Source organism: Neolamprologus multifasciatus, chromosome 17 (genome assembly GCF_963576455.1).
Source record: "Neolamprologus multifasciatus chromosome 17, fNeoMul1.2, whole genome shotgun sequence".
In the NCBI taxonomy this organism is placed as follows: Eukaryota; Metazoa; Chordata; class Actinopteri; order Cichliformes; family Cichlidae; genus Neolamprologus; species Neolamprologus multifasciatus.
In genome coordinates, this window is record NC_140455.1 from 14,647,408 (window position 1) to 14,666,450 (window position 19,043).

Genomic DNA, 19,043 nt, shown 5'->3' on the forward strand with positions numbered 1-19,043 from the left:
GAACAAAAATTAATTTTACTGTCACTGATTTGCTGTTCATCGACTGTTTGAATGTTTTATTCCTTAATCTAATTCAATTCAATTTAACTTAATAGGAAAACACTTTCAATAGAGTCAAATAAGGCATCATAGACACTTCACATGCTTACTGTTGTATATAGCCCACTTTAAGCCAAGAAAACTATCTGGACAAATTTGGAAATGGAAGAACTGGTGATCATTTTGGCTAAATATACCACCGCAACTGAGGCGAATCAAAAAATTATCCAAAGCCAAAAGAAAAGCAGACTTCCAGCTTCCAACATCCAGTCAAGACACTAAATTTATTTTTGAAAATTACATTTTAATATGCCACATAAGCACAATCAAAAGGTTTGTTTTTTGTGACACATCCTGGATTCACTTATTTGTCATTAATGCCTTTCTTTCTGAATTACTCGATTAATCAATGAAATAGTCGATAGATTATTTGATTACTACAATCATCTATAGCTGCAGTTCCACCAGAAGCCATACCAGCCAATACAAATGTTTTAGTATGTTTCATCATTAGTCTTTACAATATACAATTACGAGACTTGTAAAACCCACCTTCCAGCGAGGTCTACAGTCCTTTGGTTTCCACTGTCCTCCAAACTCGACGCCAAAAAACTTGGAGAACTTCATTTCTATCACCTCCATAGGGACCTCTGTCATATTTACTTCCATAAGGCCCTCTGAGGAGATTATTTTTAAGCGGGAGGTTATTCCACAAATATACTTGGAATGAAAAAGAAAAAAGAAAAAACTACAACAAAATATTCCCCCCCCCCCCCAAAATCTTACTGAGCCACTTTAACACTTATCTTCTGATATCAATGTACTCACTCATAGAAGGTAATCGTTCTGGGCAAGGGAGGTTCTGAGCGTAGGTAAAGTTCTCAGGGAGGTAAGTAGTTGGTTGGGCCAGGTATTCACTGGAGTTAGTGCCATCAGGATAATCTGTAGTATAAACAACCAAAATAAGGTACAACTTTATCCCAGCTACATAGTAATATGGCCCCCAAAGCAAATGCTAAATGCGTCAGAGTAGTACCCTTTCACTGGCTCATTGATATACTTCATGTTCCAGTGAAGAAGTAAAAGCACTACTATGAACAACAATGACTGAGGCAATCGCAACCGGTTGCTGTTGTACAATTGTTATCCAGTACTACAAGTTTACTACCTCTTCTGTACTTAATGTGATTAGTGTTGCTTGTGTGACTCAATAGAACAGAGCAATACAATAGAATAGTTCGGCATCTTTCCTAGTCTTACTGGGGATTTTGCTACAGAGCTTTACACTACAGGCCACAGTCACCTTGTTCTACACATAATCTGGTATAACTTTCAAACGCACACAGTAAAGCAGATAACTCATAAGTTGTAGAGAAAATGGCATATCACAATTTTAGAAGATTATCATTTAGCCTGGAGAAATACTTTTGCTCCATTATAAGGAAGCCCTCTTTAAAGCTCAAACCTTATACTATTCATCATTGATTGAAGAAAATAAGAACAACCCTAAGTTTCTCTTCAGCACTGTAGCCAGACTGACAAAAAGTCAGAGCGCTGTTGAGCCAACCATCCCTTTAACATTAACTAGTAATGACTTCATTAACTTCTTCACAAATAAACTTCCAACCATTACAGAAAAAAAAATACTCATAATCATTTCACAGATGTAACATTATCTTACAGCTACTTTCAGTACCATTGATATTTATTTACTCTTTTTCTCCAGTTGATCTTTCTGACTTTGGAGGAAGTAATTACTTCCTCCAAACCATCAACATGTCTTTTAGACCCCATTCCTACAAGACTGCTCAAATAAGTCCAACCATTAATTAATGCTTCAATCTCTATTAATCGTCTATGTATCACAGGCCTTCAAGCTGGCAGTAGTTAAACCATTACTTAAACTATCTCTTGACCCAGCAGTCTTAGCTAATTATAGGCCAATCTCCAACCTTCCTTTCATTTCAAAAATACTTGAAAGAGTAGTTGTCAAACAGCTAACAGATGATCTGCAGAGGAATGGCTTATTTGAAGAGTTTCAGATTTCAGAGCTCATCACAGCACAGAAAGTGAAGATTACAAATTATCTTCTTATGGCCTCTGACAGTGGACTCATCTCTGTGCTTGTCCTGCTAGACCTCAGTGCAGCATTCGATACTGTTGACCATAATATTCTATTAGAGCAATTGGAGCATGCTGTAGGTATTACAGGTACTTTGCTGCAGCGCAGGGCTCGCAAAATCACTAGCCCGACGTCCCAGAGCTAGCGATATCTCCGGTCGGGCGACCAAAATCTATCTCAGCCCCGCCCGTCGGGCTATATGATAATATATGGGCTGAGATAGATTTTGGTCGCCTGACCGGAGATATCGCTAGCTCCGGGACGTCGGGCTAGCGATTTTGCGAGCCCTGAGCGGTTTGTGTCATATCTATCTAATAGATTCCAATTTGTTCATTTTAAATGGAGAGTCCTACTAACACACTAAGATTAATTATAGAGTTTCACAGGGTTCAGTTCTAGGACAAATTCTGTTTACATTATACATGCTTCCATTAGGCAGTATCATCAGTAGGCATAGCATACATTTTCACTACTTTCACTACTATGCAGATGACACCCAACTTTATCCATCCATTAAGCCAGATAACACACACCAATTAGTTTAACTGCAGGAATGTCTTAAAGACATAAAGACCAGGATGAACTCTAATGTTCTGCTTCTTAATTCAGATAAAACTGAGGTTAGAAAGTCATCATCAAAGATGATAACCCAAGCAAACCAATCACTGCTGCTGCTCTAGACCCACGATTATCTGGACCCACAAATAAAATAAAAACTTTTGCCCTGCATTCAATGGAAGCGAATATGAAAAACAAGATTGATGAAGCTACAACCTACAATCTACAATCAGGTGATAGGAGAGCTGATGAGCTCTTGAATCACTCTTGAATGGATGTGATTCAACAAAAAGCTGGAACAATTAACAGGATTCACACAATCAGTTGATAATTAATGAAGTATGATTTTTTTAATTGAAGTATTAGTGGTGCATATTAATGAACATTTAAAAATCAAATTTAACATGTCATATTTAGCCATCAGGTTAATTATCATCTGTTGTACCATGGCAGGTGCTAATCAGATTCAAATTAATGTTTCATGGGTGATTACTTTAGTTTGCTGTGGGAAGAGACAATAAGGTTATTTTAACAGGTGGGCAGACTTGAAAGGTGAGATAAAGTATATACTGGAGCCTAGAATAGGACTAATCGACTAATCAAAAAAAAAAAAAAAAATTCAACAAGATTACTTTGGAACCAAAATAATTTTTAGTTGCAGGCGTGGCTGTAGCTCAGGAGAGCAGGCCATCTACAAATCAGAAGCTTGGTTTTGGGCCCCGATTGCTCCAGGCTGACAAAAGCTCTTGTGACCAAGCATTCCTTAAGGTTAACTAGTAATGACTTTGTGAATTTCTTTACAAATAAAATAGTAACCATTAGAAAAAACAAATACTCATAACCATCTCACAGACGTAACATTATCTAGAGCTACTTTCAGTATCATTGATATTTATTTAGACTCCTTTTCTCCAATTGGTCTTTCTGAGTTAACTTCAGTAATTACTTCCTCCAAACCATCAACGTGTCTTTTAGACCCCATTCCTACAAGACTGCTCAAAAAAGTCCTACCATTACTTAAATCTTAAATATACCAGGTATTAGGGCTGGGCCATATCATACCGTTGATGGTAATACCAGTATAACGTTAGGCAATGATAAGAAAATGAAATATCGTGATAGAATATGGTTAAAATGCACATAAGAAGTGCCTTTGTTTTCATACGCACATGGCGGAAAAAGCATGGCGGCAACGAAGAATGAGAAGGGTGAAAGCGGATCGTTGAATGAAACAGACGAACCAGAACTGCATTGTAAAAATGGTGCAACTTCAATGGTGTGGAACTGGTTTGGCTTTCGTCCGTCAGATACACACCAAAGCACCGCTTGATGGATTGTCGGAGCATTACGGCTACCGTAGGCAGGAGCCTCGTGGAGTGATACGTACTGTGCTTCAACATAATATTACCGTATTGTGTGTGTATAACCTCTTTTTAAGTTTTGTGGATATTATAAATGGTTATGAGGATCAGGATATGTCGGCCAATTTCCACTGGAAATGCCTGTTGGTTAAACTGTCAGCAAGGAATTTGCATTTGGACTGTTAAATTTTTATATAACTTTAATCCACATAAAAAGCAGCTGCTTGTTTAAGTGAAAATACATTGATGGGGGTTTTTTGCACTGATAAAATTGTGGAGTTGTAAAGTATTTTGTCTCGCGTCAATTATATCATTATCACAAATTTTCAAATATATATCATGATAAATATTTTTGGCCATATTGCCCTGCCCTACCAGGTATATCATGGCATCACTTGTCACCTTATAAGTGATGATTATGAGTTCTTTAGCTTTTGCCTCACCACCATGCCAGCTGAACAATGACACACTAGTGGCCCACAGCTACAATCTTAAATATAATCAACCGATCTATATTAATCAGCTATGTACAACAGGCCATCAAGCTGGCAGTAGTTAAACGGTTACTGGAAAAGCCATCACTTGACCCAGATGTCTGCTAATTAAGCCCCTTTTCCATTAGTACCTATTTGGATTGACTCACCATGGATCGCCACAACTTCACTCGGATCAACTGGTTTTCCGTTATAATGCAGTACTACCTAACGTGCATGGCTTTTGTCATTGCAACGTCCCACGATGTAAATAATATGCGACACGAAGGCTACAAAAAAGGTGGAGGTTGAGGAAAGAATATACCTCTTGATATACCTGCTTGATCTGTTGTTTTTTGTCAAATTTTGGGATCATGGCGTTGTTTTTTGCAGCCTTTTCCCTCGTTGCCGGGTTTTAATGACAGTTTGAATTTTCGTCAACGAGACGCTCTGATGACTCATCAAGTGATGCTAATGACCAGCCAATTGTCTGACGACATCAGATTTTAGTACCTGCTTGGATCGCTTGGAACCCCAGGCAAGCAGGTACTAAAAAGTAAGTGACCTAATGGAAAACCCTGAAAACTGTGGCTAACCATGCCAAGTCGAACAAAATAGGTACTAATGGAAAAAGGGCTTTATAGGCTATTCTCCAGCATTCCTTTTATTGCAAAAACTCTTGAAATGGTAAAACATGGTCGTAAAACAACTAACTGATCATCAGCAAAGCAATGGGTTATTTGAAGAGTCTCAGTTAGGTTTTAGAGGTCATCACAGTGCAGAAACAGCTTTAGTGAAGGTTACAAAAGGTTTTATGGTCTCTGAGAGCAGACTCATAGTAGCATAGCAGTGCAGAGTTCAATAATGTTGACCGTAATATTTTATTACAGTGATTAGATCATAGTGTAGGTATTAAAGTTACGTTGCTGCAGTGCAACGTAATTCAAATCTAACAGACTGTAGTTTGTTCATGTAAATAGAGGGTACTCTTCACACACTATGGTTAATTATGGGTTTCCACAGGGTTCAGTGCCAGGACAAATTCTATTTATTACATGATTCCCTAAGCATACATTTTTCACTGCTATGCAGATGAAACTTATCCATCCATCCATCCATCCATCCATTCGCTTCCGCTTATCCTTTTCAGGGTCGCGGGGGGCGCTGGAGCCTATCCCAGCTGTCATAGGGCGAGAGGCGGGGTACACCCTGGACAGGTCGCCAGTCTGTCGCAGGGCCAACACACAGAGACAGACAGCCATTCGCACTCACATTCATTCGCACATTCACACCTAGTGACAATTTGGATTATCCAATTAACCTATCCCCACAAGCTGCATGTCTTTGGACGGTGGGAGGAAGCCGGAGTACCCGGAGGGAACCCACACAAACACGGGGAGAACATGCAAACTCCACACAGAAAGACCCCGGCCTGATGTTGGAATTGAACTCAGGACCTTCTTGCTGTGCGGCAACAGTGCTAACCACCGTGCCACCGTGCTGCCCACTTATCCATCCATGAAGCCAAATTTAAAACACCAAATAATGAACTGCAGGAATGTCTTAAAGACCCAGATGATCTCCAATTTAATATTACAAAAATAACAAGTTAACACAAAATTCTGTTTCAAACTGAAGGCATTTAGTATTAAGGGAAAAACAGACAAAACCTAAATGGCTCTGTGTGGAAAACGGGATTGCTTTCCCCTGTTCTAACATAAATTATCTGTGGTGTATCACATCTTTGGAAAGCTGAGTTCAATTTCTCTAGCCACACTGAGGCCTGATTACTGCCACACTCGTTGTCAATCAAGAAAGTTTTACAAGGTTATTGAGTTACTTCTAAAGCTGTGGAACTCATCATGTAGATCCAAGAAGTGGATAGAAAAATCCTGCTTATGTACCAGCCATGGATCAGCCAAGAATTGGGCAAGGATCTGTTAAAGTCCTGTCACAGACCACCCAGCAATTTAAAGTGGCTATGTCTGTACAGTCAGCATTATGCAGACAATTGCTCTAAACTCTTTATACTATATACTGATTTTTGACACGTCATTTCTTGGCTAGATACAAAGTCAAAGTGAGCACTTATACAACCCACCTGTCCCATTAAGAGTACTGTTCTTGTTTGTATACAATCTGATCATCTGGCCGATGGTCCTCACATTGTCCCTCAACATGATGCCTTGAGCCTGCACCATGAAGAAGTATGTGTTGGCTGATGGAAAGAGCAGACATATAGAATTTAGTGTTATTGACTTAGTGAATTACATAAATTCAAAAAAATTACACATTTAAACTTTTAAATAGTATTACCATCTTGTAAATCTTTGCTTTCACTTTTCTTGGTATCCTTTCTTGCTATCGCCCACCTCTTACCTCCAGAGCATACTTCCACCTCTCCAGACTCTCATTCTCACTACAGATCATGTTCTCTGCAAACATCATAGTCTATGGAGACTCACACCTGACCTAATCTGTCAGCCTGTCAATTACGAAGTCTAATAAGAAGGAACTTAGATCACTGATGAAATCTCTCCCCCCCCCCTCCACCATATATGTCTGCATAGGTTCTCAGTCATCCAAGTCATGGTAGTCTAAGGAGCTTCGAAAGAAAGCCACTGGACTTCTTTAAGATGTTTCACTTCTTATCCAAAAAGCTTCTTCAGTTCTAAAACTACATGGTGAAGAGTCCCAGAAATCCCTAATGAAAGTTGTAATAATATAGTAGTAATATAGTCAGTAAACCTTTGGGTAGTTATGGTAGTTCTGGTCAAGTCCTGCTGAAAAAGGAAATCACCATCTTAATAAAATTTGTCAGCAGATGGACACATGAAGTCTAAAATCTCCTGATAGCTCTACTTTTCTTCCAGATTCCATTACCTTGGTTTCCAAATCAAACACAAAATACACTTTTATCTTAAAAAATGACTTTGGATCACTGAGCAACAGTCCACTTTGTGAGTGAGATACTTCTGATATCATCTGTTTCAGGAGTGGCTTGATATTAACAGCGTGACAACTGAAGCCCCTTTCCTGAAGACATTTGAATGCAGAGAAATGAGTGAGAAGATCACCTTTCACTCAATCGGAAGTTGGCGTCAAAAGTCTTACCTATGATTTTGCTTTTTTCTATTGAGAAATTATTAGAGTAATACACAGAATTTATAAAATCTAGAAATGTATTCACATTTGAAAAAAAAAATTCTAATAACAACAACAATAATAATAATAATAATAATAATAATAATATTCTGAGATATTGAATTTCTGATTTGCATGAATAATAACCCAAAATCATCATAATTTTTTATGTTATTTTTATGCAATAGACAAGGAGTGCCTCCTTGTTCAACAACAACAAGTTCTATTGTAAGATATCAGCAGAGTCAGAATTAAACATGTAACATTAAAAGTAAACATTTTAGGGTAGTAGCTATCGATTAATAAAGTTCGTATTCTATAGATCAGTGGTTCTCTACCTGGCTTTTGGACCCACCATCACCTTCATATGACAAACTACGACCCCAAATTTTCCAACATCAAATTTTTTGAATGACAATGTTATGCAGTTTGAACTGCACAGTATTACCAAACAGATCTGCAAGAGGCGAACTGTTCTACACCAAAAAGACCGCTATTTCCGATCGTAGTTCATAAAAACGGGACAGCACCTTTCCCCACCAAAACCAGCAATACAAGCTGGATACAAGAGCTGCACATGCTCACTGCCAACATCTTGGCACAGTTTTAAAAACATCTTAAGCTCCATTTAATATAGTGCACTTGGAGGACATCTTTTAATGTCTCTGGAAGCTCGGGAACCATATCCTTTGTTGCCAGGGCCTGCTGATGCAGAAAACAATGGTTCCGAGTAGGGATGCACCGATACCGATAGTGGTATCGGGTATCGGGGCCGATACTGTAAAATGTGTGTGTACTCATACTCGTAAAAGTTAACCGATACCATGAACCGATACTAACTTATTTCATTAGTCAGAGGGTGGCTTGTCATTTCTGTTGTAGTTTTTTAGATTGGTCACTAGGGGGACATCCCACGCTAAACAGGCACAGGGTTAGGCGAGTGAGACTGGCGGCTCCAGATAAAAAAAGAGAAACTGAAGGCTGCTGTAGCTAGGCTAAACAAAATGTCAGCAGTGTGGACCGGAACAGCCAACTTTAACTCAGGTTTTGGAAAAGCGATGAAAAATGTCAAGAGAAAATCCACTGGCAGTTAAAATAACAGAGGCTCTGACTCATTTTATTTCTCTGGATGACCAGCCAATGCCGGTCGTGGAAAGCACAGGATTGAACCGTCTTCTCAGCCGCGATATGAAATTGGACACTCTGCAATAATTTAAAAGTTTATTTTATTCTCAAACCTAATTTGTATTTATTTAATTCCAAACAGAAGTGTTTGTTTGTTATTCTGAAAGCTCGAGACAGTGCCCAATAGTTCAGTGATATTTTGTTAAATTACAATGTGGATACTCCGCAATAATTTAACAGAAGTGCTTATTTTTCACTTGAAATTTTTTTTGTGGTCATTTTTATTACGATTTTATTTTTTATCGGCAGAGAATAAAATAAAACCTGTCTTCCAATTCATTGCATGTGTGTGTGTGTGTGTGTGTGTGGAGGGGGGGGTAGAAGTATCGATTTTTGTACTCAGTATCGGCAAGTACTCAGATCCAAGTATCGGTATCGTATCGGTTTGAAAAAATTGGTATCGTTGCATCCCTAGTTCCGAGTTGCATTTGGACCTTCCTCAAGGATTCTCCTTATGACCCCAAGATTTTTTCTGTTATGGAGGCAGCACCATCACTTGTGATACTGGCGCACAAATGGGGCTTCTTTAACTTTGCAATGTCGTGTGCCACCAGGTTAGATGCATTGAGAGCCTGTTCATGCTTCAAGCATGAAGATTTGAGTCTGATATAATCAGACATGAAAGAGCTTTGTCTTATTGATGAGCATGAACAAATATTAAAAAGAAAAAAAAACAGATCTTTTAAAATAAACAATATTTTATATCCTGGATAATACTGGTGTGTGTTCATGTGTATGACTGTCAGCAGGTGTCATTGCGGCTGTCGTTGGCCTTCAGCTAATTTAAACATGGTATCAGATGAATCGGTATCAGTTGATCTGCATATTTTAATCCAACTTTTGTAGCTTTACTGTAGATCTTCCCTGTGTAAAACTAAACGTGGTGGACAGGAGCAGCTACAAATTTTACATTTGATGAAGGCCTACCACTAGCTGTCTTCAGTAAACTTTAATGGTGATTACAGTACCACTGTTTTGGACCCTAAAAAAATGTAAAAAAACATAAAAAAAAACTGAAACTGGCATTGGGTATTGAACTTCAGTTCAAGTGACATTTTGACCATCTCATACTGAATGTACGTATTCATAAGAATCAACCTACTACTAGTTACTTTTAAACCATAAACCACATTTATATTTTAGATAAAATAACCAGTAATATAGTTAATTGTGCACATGCGCTCTAGGTGGCTAGCATAACATGCCTGGAGCAATGCCAGATGGACTACAAGGTAGGCAGTCAAAAACGACATTTCTCAGACTGAATATGATGGACATTCACTAAACGTTTCCACAGAATACTTGTGTTTCTGCCTTTACAAACAAATGACCTGTTGCATTTGAGGCAATAAGCACTGTCAGCACTGACTCCAGCTAAGCACAACCAAACTTTTGAACATTTAATTCTCTCCAACATCCTCACAAAGACCAGGGTCTGTGGGTGTGTGTGAGACAGAGCTGTGCCACACCCGCCCCTCACATGCAGGCTCTTTTATGCTGACAACTTGTTGATTGTTGATACTTTGGGTCTTCAATAATTTAGCCCATTCCCTAGTCAACACAGTAGTTGTATTTAAAGCAAGCTGTAGTAAAAAACAATTAAAGCGAGGGAAAAATAGAATTTCTTATCAGATTACTCAATCAATTGCATAATTGATAGAATACTATATTACTAAATAGTCAATGGATGTAGCCCTACTACAGAGCAAGTTCAAAATATCCAGGATCTATTTTCCTTAACTGGCTTAGGCTATGCCAACAGAAGTGGTTATCAACTTGTCCGCAAAGGGGGTTGCCAGCTTAGTAAGTTAAGTAAGGGTTTCCCAATCTAGGTGTGAGCATGTTAGCATGAAAGGGGTGGTGCTGGTACTATACAACCAGTCAGATACATCAAAGGACTGGAAATATGCTACTAAATTGATTAAGTCTGGAATCTGCCTTCATTCAAAAGTAGATCTAAACAGAATATTGAAATAAGTTTTTTCAGGTAAGGCAGTTTTGGAAAGTCTTAAGCCATAATTGCTCAAATGCTGGGATAAAATATGATCAGTTTAACAAACATTACAACACAGTTCCAGAATTCAGCGCCCATACCTAACAATACTTTTTTCAATTTCACCAAAATAACACTATGTGCAAAATAAATAGATAAAATAATACAAATAAAATCATAATCATTCCATCCCATTCATAAACCAGCAATGTAGTGACAATTAGTGTCAAAACATTACCCTCTTGTGCGTATTTTATTATTTCAATGTTTTAATTCAATAGTCAATAGACACATTTGACTGATTAACATAGCAAAATTACTAAGTCCAAATAAACCTAAGAGCCTGGTATCACACTTGAAACAGTGAGCCTGTTAGCGACCTTGTTTACCGTTAGTATCAACTACAACAGCAGCAGATGGTTAAGGTGCAGAGGGTATTTCAAACGTAATTGAATTAACTGTTACCGTCTTAGGTAGTTAGCGTAAACCGCTGATTACTAACCTATTCCGGGAGCCACGTAAATGAAGTAGAGACAAGTGGTGGACATGGAGAAGATGAATATGAAGGCCAAAAATGATCGGTTGGACATTCGCAGCAGCCGCCTCCAGTTCACCATTTTAGCTTATGCCCGCTTCTCTCTTCGCCGATAAGAATCCCATAAAAATACTTTTTGAAGTTAAATGTTCCTCCAGTTGGTAGATGTCAATGCACAGGTGTGGCCAGAGGAAAAAACCGCACTATCAAAACCTACAGGTGCAGTGCGGAAAAGGCTAACGCTAGCAGTGCTAGCTGGCCTGCTCTCACCTGCCAAGAAATTTCGAGATGGTAAAAGCAGGCCTGTAACGTTACTATCAGGCTACTGTGAGCTTCCAGCTGTACCAGCAGCCGGGCATTGTGAAAGAGTTCCACGACCGACTTAGTGGCAGCAGTAGTTAAGGGATTTCATGGTACTGGCCCATAGTTAGAGTGTCGCCAGCGAGAACTTTTATCGCTAGCAGCTGAAGATGGTCATTGAGGGGGGCAGGACCGCTCTGCCTTCTCCATCAGTCTGCTCTCAGCCGGTGCAACGTTTTCCACACAGTCGGCACCCTGTTTCATCAAATCAAGCTGATAAGCCTATTCATTCCACAAACTGTCGACACTGTGATTTCGCACGGCTGGGGCATTCAACACTACTAAGTGCAGAATGATTTGAAAAATAAACTCACGAAAAAAGAAAAGTAATACTTCCGATTCATTTTCTGCTGGCACTGCACTGTTTCCGGGGGGTGTACTCCTCCACATTTCCATGAAAACCAGTGAGCGTGACGTGTCTGTGTCGGTTCTCAATCATCCAGGCCATAAGAATAACAAATAATAAGAATAACTATTGATCTCAGAGGGAAAAATCATATATCTGCTAATTGTATGAGAATTGGAAAGCCTGATGGCTGTGGGGCGAATCATTTTCTGTATTTCTCCGTTTGACAACAAAAAGACGGGAGACTTCCAGTATTGATTGGGGGGGGGGGGGGGGGGGGGGTTTGGGGTGTTTTTCGTCTATGAAGATGTTATAAATTGGGTTATTGGAGTTGTTCAAGATGGCATCAACTGTCTAGTTTGTTATCTAGGTGTAAACGTAGATATTTATACTTGTTACTGCTCAGAACTTTCATTTCCTTCGTCTTAGAGGTGTTCAATATAATAGCAGTTTTTGTGACTCCAGTCACTGGAAGCTTTTACAAGATCCCTGTATTTAGATTCTGTCTATTCCTGATGCATGCCACTAATGGCAGCATCACCTGAGTATTTCTGGATGTGGCAGGAGTGTGCTGTATAAAATGTGAAAAAGAAATAGACCTGCAACGGTCCCCTGTGGCGCTCCCGTACTGCTTATTAACATTCCAGAAATAAAGTTCCCCAGTCTCACAAACTGTGGCTTTTCTGTCAGGTAGTCTGTGACTTAGAAAACAAAGGAAGAATCTGTTACCATCTCTGTGAGCTCGTCTTTGAGTATATTTGGTTGAATAGTACTGAAAGCGTTTGAAAAATGAATTCTCATAAAAGTGCCAGATTCCTCCAGATGAGCTAGGGCATGATGAAGCATGTAGAGGACAGCATCATTCACTTCAATGTGTTGTTTGTATGCAGATTGCAGAGGAAGTCTGGTTTTTACCTCGAGTTTCAGTTGGTGTCATAATCAGCCGCTTTAAGGTTTTTTTGACTACTGGTCTGTAGTAGTTCAGTTCAGCTGGAGACTTTTTGTACCGGCACAATACAGGATGTTCTCCACAGTGCTGGCCAGAGTACAGATATTCTGTACTTAAGTAGAAGTACAGATACTACTGTTAAACAATACTCCAGTAAAAGTAACAAAGTATTTGTTACCGTACTTAAGTCAAATTTTCAGGTATCTTTACTTTACTTGAGTTTTTCTGACAGCTTTTATTTTTACTTTTCTCTCTACATTTCTAAACAAATAGCTGTAATTTCTACTGCTTACATTTAAAAGAGGCTCATTATTTTTGGTTTAAAGGATATGGGAGAAGTCATTATTTCACGTCACTGCGGGCCTTCAAATATCAAACTGATTTAAGCCTGAACAGTAACACGTGAAAGTCAATCCTGTTCATGTATTAATCACCAGGGGACGTCGCATAAAAAGAGATCAAAGAGGCACAATCATGTGCTATAGTAAGGGGTTAAAGAGGGTGTTTGTGTTGTGTTTTCTTTTTTCTTGCACAGCACCAGAATGACTGCAGACAGAGAGGACAAGAGTTAAAGAAGAGAGGTTAGATTTAATGGTAAGGACTGCTCAGTTATGCTTGATAAACTGCATATGTTAAGCTTGCATGTAAAGCCATCAATTTAACCATGTACTGGATCTGTATATGGTGTGTTTTGATAAATTATATATTTTCATGCTGTAAAAAATACTGCAAAACAAATTAAGCTATACCAGCTTTGTGTTATTCAAAAATATATGCAGTCCTGTGGTGAATTCACGGTAATGCTGTGTGTTTGACTGGTGCTCAGTGGCTGTGGTCCTCATGGTCAGTTTTAGGTTACGTCAAGTGTAGCAGAAAAAAGGGGAGCGGGTAACCTGATCACAGCCTGTACACTAAGAAAATCTGCTGAAGCTCTTATAAGGAATTATTGGGAGTTGTGGTTCTTTTCCTTCTTTCGAACTAATACACAGATCTTTCCCTACCTGCTGAAATCCACTGTAGCCCTTGACTGTACTCATTTTACTTTTAAGGTGTGGATGCAAAGTCACCCTATACAATGTAGGCAACAGAAAATTGTTATTTTTTAAAATTCCCTTTCACTGATTGTGTGCTACATTAAAGATTCAAGCTGAGTACAGTCCTTAGAGTTAGAATTTAGACTTGAATAACATTTGTAGTATCATGTTCTATCTAATATTGTTTTATTATTATATTAATATAGCACAAAGTTACATTTTTACAGAGATGCTTAGTAGAATTGTCCATCAAGAAGCTACTTTTTACTTTCTTACTGTGAGTACATTTCAGAGCCTGTACTTTTCATTTTCTTTGAGCAAAGAAGTTGCTTCAGTATTTCAACTTATAGTATTGAGTATTCTTTTTAAAACAGCTATCAGTACTTCTACTTAAAGAAAGTCTGGGGCGATTGTGGATCAAGAGTCGGCAGTTCGTCTTGTCAATTGGAAGGTTGCCGGTTCGAGCACCGGCTCCGACAGTCTCGGTCGTTGTGTCCTTGGGCAAGACACTTTACCCGTTGCCTACTGGTGGTGGTCAGAGGGTCCGGTGGCGCCAGTGTCTGGCAGCCTCGCCTCTGTCAGTCTGCCCCAGGGCAGCTGTGGCTGCCACCAGTGTGTGAATGGTGGGTTACTGAATGTGGTGTAAAGTGCTTTGGGGTCCATAGGGACTAAGTAAAGCGCTATACAAATACAGGCAGTTTACCATTTTTTTGCCACCTCCGTCATGTACAGAGTGAATTGACTATTGGCTACTTTGTTGTGCTTTCTTTAAGTAGTAGGAATAATTCTCCAGACTTCTTGAAGGTTATTGAAAAGCTGATCTTTGGAGGCTGACCACCTTTTGTTCTGTGTATTGTCAAGATGATCCCACACTGCTTTAATAATGAAGATGTCAGAGCTGTGGAAGTCCAGTCCATTAGTAATACTGTGCCTCTGTGTGATGTGTTTTTCTGCATTAGCGGTGGGCTTGAGATCAGTGATTGGTAGATCAAAATCTCCCATTTTGGATTCATAATTCCATGAATTTTGACCAAATGCGGCCACAAATGATGACAAACCCACGTTGTTTTATACACTGCTCAAAAAATTCAAATAACCCTTTGAAAAGACATCAGATATCAACAAGGAAAAATTAAAATAATATATACATATGCAGATATAATAAATTAAAAGAAATCAGAAAAGATGAAGAGGTAAAAAAAAAAAAAAAAAAAAAGATGTCAGTGAGGTCCACCTATGAAGCCATTCCTGATTCCTGGTGCACCTGTTGTTAATATCATAAACGTGCTGAAGCATGGGATCATGTAGCTTGTAGAGGTAGCAAAGAGCCTTGCCAAAGACAGTGGCATCCAGGTGTGTAGACCCCACATAGGCAGCATATAGCTAAAGACAGCCACAAGACTTACTAGCACTTTAATGCTAGAGAAAGAAACTTTCAGAAGTTGTTATATCCATAGAGCTTATATCTACCAAGAAATTACTGTGTGTATTTTTATGGAATTACACGTACAATGTAATGTAATGGAGTGTACATTACTTTTTCAAGCCACATCTTCTCTACATCACACATACTAACCAAGTTTGTGGTAAGCAAGAGGAGACTCATCTGTTACAGTGCTAAAGAACTGAAGCTCGTTTTCTTGCTAATGCTAGCATGATTCCATATGAAGTGCAGGTTGTAACTGTTCTCAGAGAAGTAAAAGCTCCAACCAGGTGTTGGCTCTCTATGCAGTAGAGTATCATTTCCTGTTCTTGTTACAATGCACAGTGGTGTTTTGTGTGGCTTATCTGTGTCATCAATTTAATTAAAATCAGTGGCAGGGTGTGATCTGTGCCTATGCAGCAGGGGAGGGTTAGTTTTGGCCAGTAGATTAAATTCTGTAGTCACTGGGACATTTTGACTCTCACTTGCACTGGAGTTGTCACATGATCTAGAAATTTGAGAGATTCTTTCATATTTACAGTTAGGCTAGCCTCTCCAGGTTTGTCCAGAACAGCTTGGATGTCCTGGAATCGTTGTTCCCAGCACCTGGAGAAGGTGATGATATCATTCAGATACACAAAGCAGATAACACCTTTCAGATCCCCCAGAGCTCTTTCCATTAGCCTCTGGTAACATTACAATGTTAACAGTTTATGGAATAACCATAAACTGTTAGAGACCCAAGGGGCAGATGAATGCAGTAACATCTTGTACTACGAGATACATTTCCACCTGCCAATAGCCAGGTATTCAGGTCTAGCAAAGAAAATACATACAGCAGCGGCAGCTAGGTTATCCAGAATGTCTTGGATTGTGGGAATGGGGTAAGACTATCTTATTGTGCAGTCATTCACTTTCCTGAAATCCAGCATAGATGGGTTTATAATAATTGGTGCTGTTATCAATACAGGCCTACACTGAGCAACTGTGGCATTCTTCTTCACTGAGAGAAGTTCAGGCGACAATCTGGCATTTCACACTATTTTTTTTTTTTTTTTAAATCAGACAGTTAAAGATTCGGGTTGCACAGCTGTGAATGACTATGTCAGTCTGCACACAGAGAAGTGAAGTACAGTTCATAATTAAAATTATATATTAGACACATGGAAACTAGACATATTTGTGATTAGCTATTGATGGGGAGATGCCGTGGTTTAAACAAAGCACTCCCTGATGTTTTCTCCTCAGGTTCCTTCTGCATGGTAACAGTCTTTGACCTCCAGTCAGGGATCTTGTCCTGTGTGAGAAAACTCCCCCTACCTTACAGTTGTTACCAGGGATGTTTTATTTTTATGCTGATGTCAGCTTTAACCAACACAATAAAGTTTGTATTTCTTGTTGAACATCGTGTTATACCCCCACACAAGGCCAAGGGAGCCTCCTATCTGAAACTCTCCTGCCCCTTAGATAACCCTTCACACCGTGGGGCTTCTGCTTGTATCCTTCTAACAAGGAGTGGATGAACTCTATTATGAGCATACACTGCAATTAATGTTATAAAGAAACTGTATAAAGAACTTATTTCTAACACAAATAAGAAAGGAAACGTTAGGACATTTTGACTGGCACCAGTAGCAATTATGGTAAACGGGGCGATTCTTAAATATAACACTCTTCTACTCTGAGCACTTTATACAACTTGTCTTGTTCGCCCATTCGTACAAGAACTTTTTTTTTATGCTTTTCTTATGAAAGTACTTTCTAGCAATCACACACATATAGAAGACCAACTTGGGTTTAGTATCTTGCTCAAGGATATTTGCCATACACACTGGAGCAGATGGGGACCAAACCACCAACCTTCCAATTAGTAGGTGACCTGCTCTACTTCCTGAGCCACAGCCACCCCAATTACTCTAAACCAGGGGTGTCAAACACAAGACATATCCTGCCTGCAAGATTATTTCACATATCATTTACTATCTGGCCCATCAGTATGTGGGTATGGAGTAGCATTTATGGATGCAATTACGTATTGTGGTACTTGACAAAAGTTTGCCAAAGTAGACCTGAGCCCATGTGGTGATATCGCTTATAGATGAATGACAATTCTTGACGCAGTGCTGCCTGAGGGATCGGAGAGAAGTTGTTCAGCTTAGGCTTGCGCCCTTGTCCTTTACGCACTGAAGTTCCTCCAGATTCCTTGAATCTTTTAATTACGTTATGCACTGTTGAAGGTGAAATATCCAAATCTCTTCCTATCTTTCTTTGAGGAACATTGTTTTTACACATTTCAATAATTTTCCTCACGTATTTGTTGGCGATCCTCGGTCCATCTTTGCTCCTAAAGGGCTAGATGTTTCTTGAATGCTACTTTTGTACCAAATCATAGTTACAATCACCTGTTAACATCACCTGTTTCAAATCACATCATTATTTAACCAATTTACCTGATTACTAGATGTAAATTGCTCCCGTCCCAACCTTTTTTTGGAATGTGTTGCAGGTCTGAATGACAGGAAAGGATGTACATTTACAAATGAAGTTGACCAGGCAAAACTTTAAGAAAAAATTGTGTTTACCATACTGTTCCAATGTTTTCTGATATGTATTTGTATTTAGTTTTTTTTTCTGTGCTGCACAATTCCATGTATCTTGCTTTACATCTTTGTCTTCAATATGTATCTACTATGTAGAAAGCAGTAAAAAATAAAGGTCAGCTCTTTAAGGTTTGTATGGCAGAATAGTTTGCACTATTGTAATGCAGGTTTCCTTTGCATAAATCTTCCACTGCATCCAAGTCTTAATCAGAATAATGTGCACACTGCTCTACAATGCCTATCAGTCATTTCTTATATCAAAAGCATATTTATTTTTCTTCAGCGTCCTCTCATTTATTTGAATTGCCACGCTGTTTTCAGAGAGAAATGCGTGAAACCTGCTCTAACACTTTGTTTTTGAGTCACTAATGTTCTGCTCTTGGCATAATGGTTGTTTTTACTGAAGTGAACTGGCTGAATCTTTGTATATGAATTCAAGTGTATTATTAATGGCGACATTGCAGTAATTTCCCCAAATTAGTCCATCTTATAAGTAAAATACAACTTATTTTCTTATATTTTACTGCATTGATCCAGTGTAACCCAGTAACCTCCTGCCTGTTTAACTAAAAAATTAGAAACACCCAGTGTAAAGCCAAGTTACCTTGGATCAGACTAAATTCTGGTTGGCAGTATAAGCCTCAGGTACTTCTATCAGAAGTCATATCATCAATAAACACTCATTAAAAAAGCTCTGTTAGCCATGACTGATCAATGTCATCAAACAAAGTGATTAACATGAACAAACAACTCTACGCGCACAAGACTTGTGAAAGACCGATATAAACCGCACTGATGACAGATAACAAAAGCTTAGAGGTTTAGATTAAAAAGTGATTTAATCTTTCTTTTAGACACAAACAATGTAAGGCTCAGAACCGATTTCACACTTTAATCAAAATATACAGATTTTATCAGATA

At 38.8% G+C, this 19,043-nt stretch overlaps 1 protein-coding gene across 1 annotated transcript in view; it reads right to left on the reverse strand.

Moving 5' to 3' along the window:
• Positions 1-12,071, reverse strand: part of b4galt6 (UDP-Gal:betaGlcNAc beta 1,4- galactosyltransferase, polypeptide 6) — a 27,098-nt gene extending 15,027 nt beyond the window's left edge. The window contains exons 1-4 of the mRNA XM_085137118.1: positions 11,378-12,071; positions 6,655-6,771; positions 868-981; positions 592-716 (exon numbers count right to left, since the gene is read on the reverse strand). Coding sequence (XP_084993244.1) covers positions 592-716; positions 868-981; positions 6,655-6,771; positions 11,378-11,492 — 471 coding nt within the window. The 5' untranslated portion in view covers positions 11,493-12,071. The remainder of the gene's footprint in view (positions 1-591; positions 717-867; positions 982-6,654; positions 6,772-11,377) is intronic.
• Between the last annotated feature and the right edge of the window lie 6,972 nt (positions 12,072-19,043).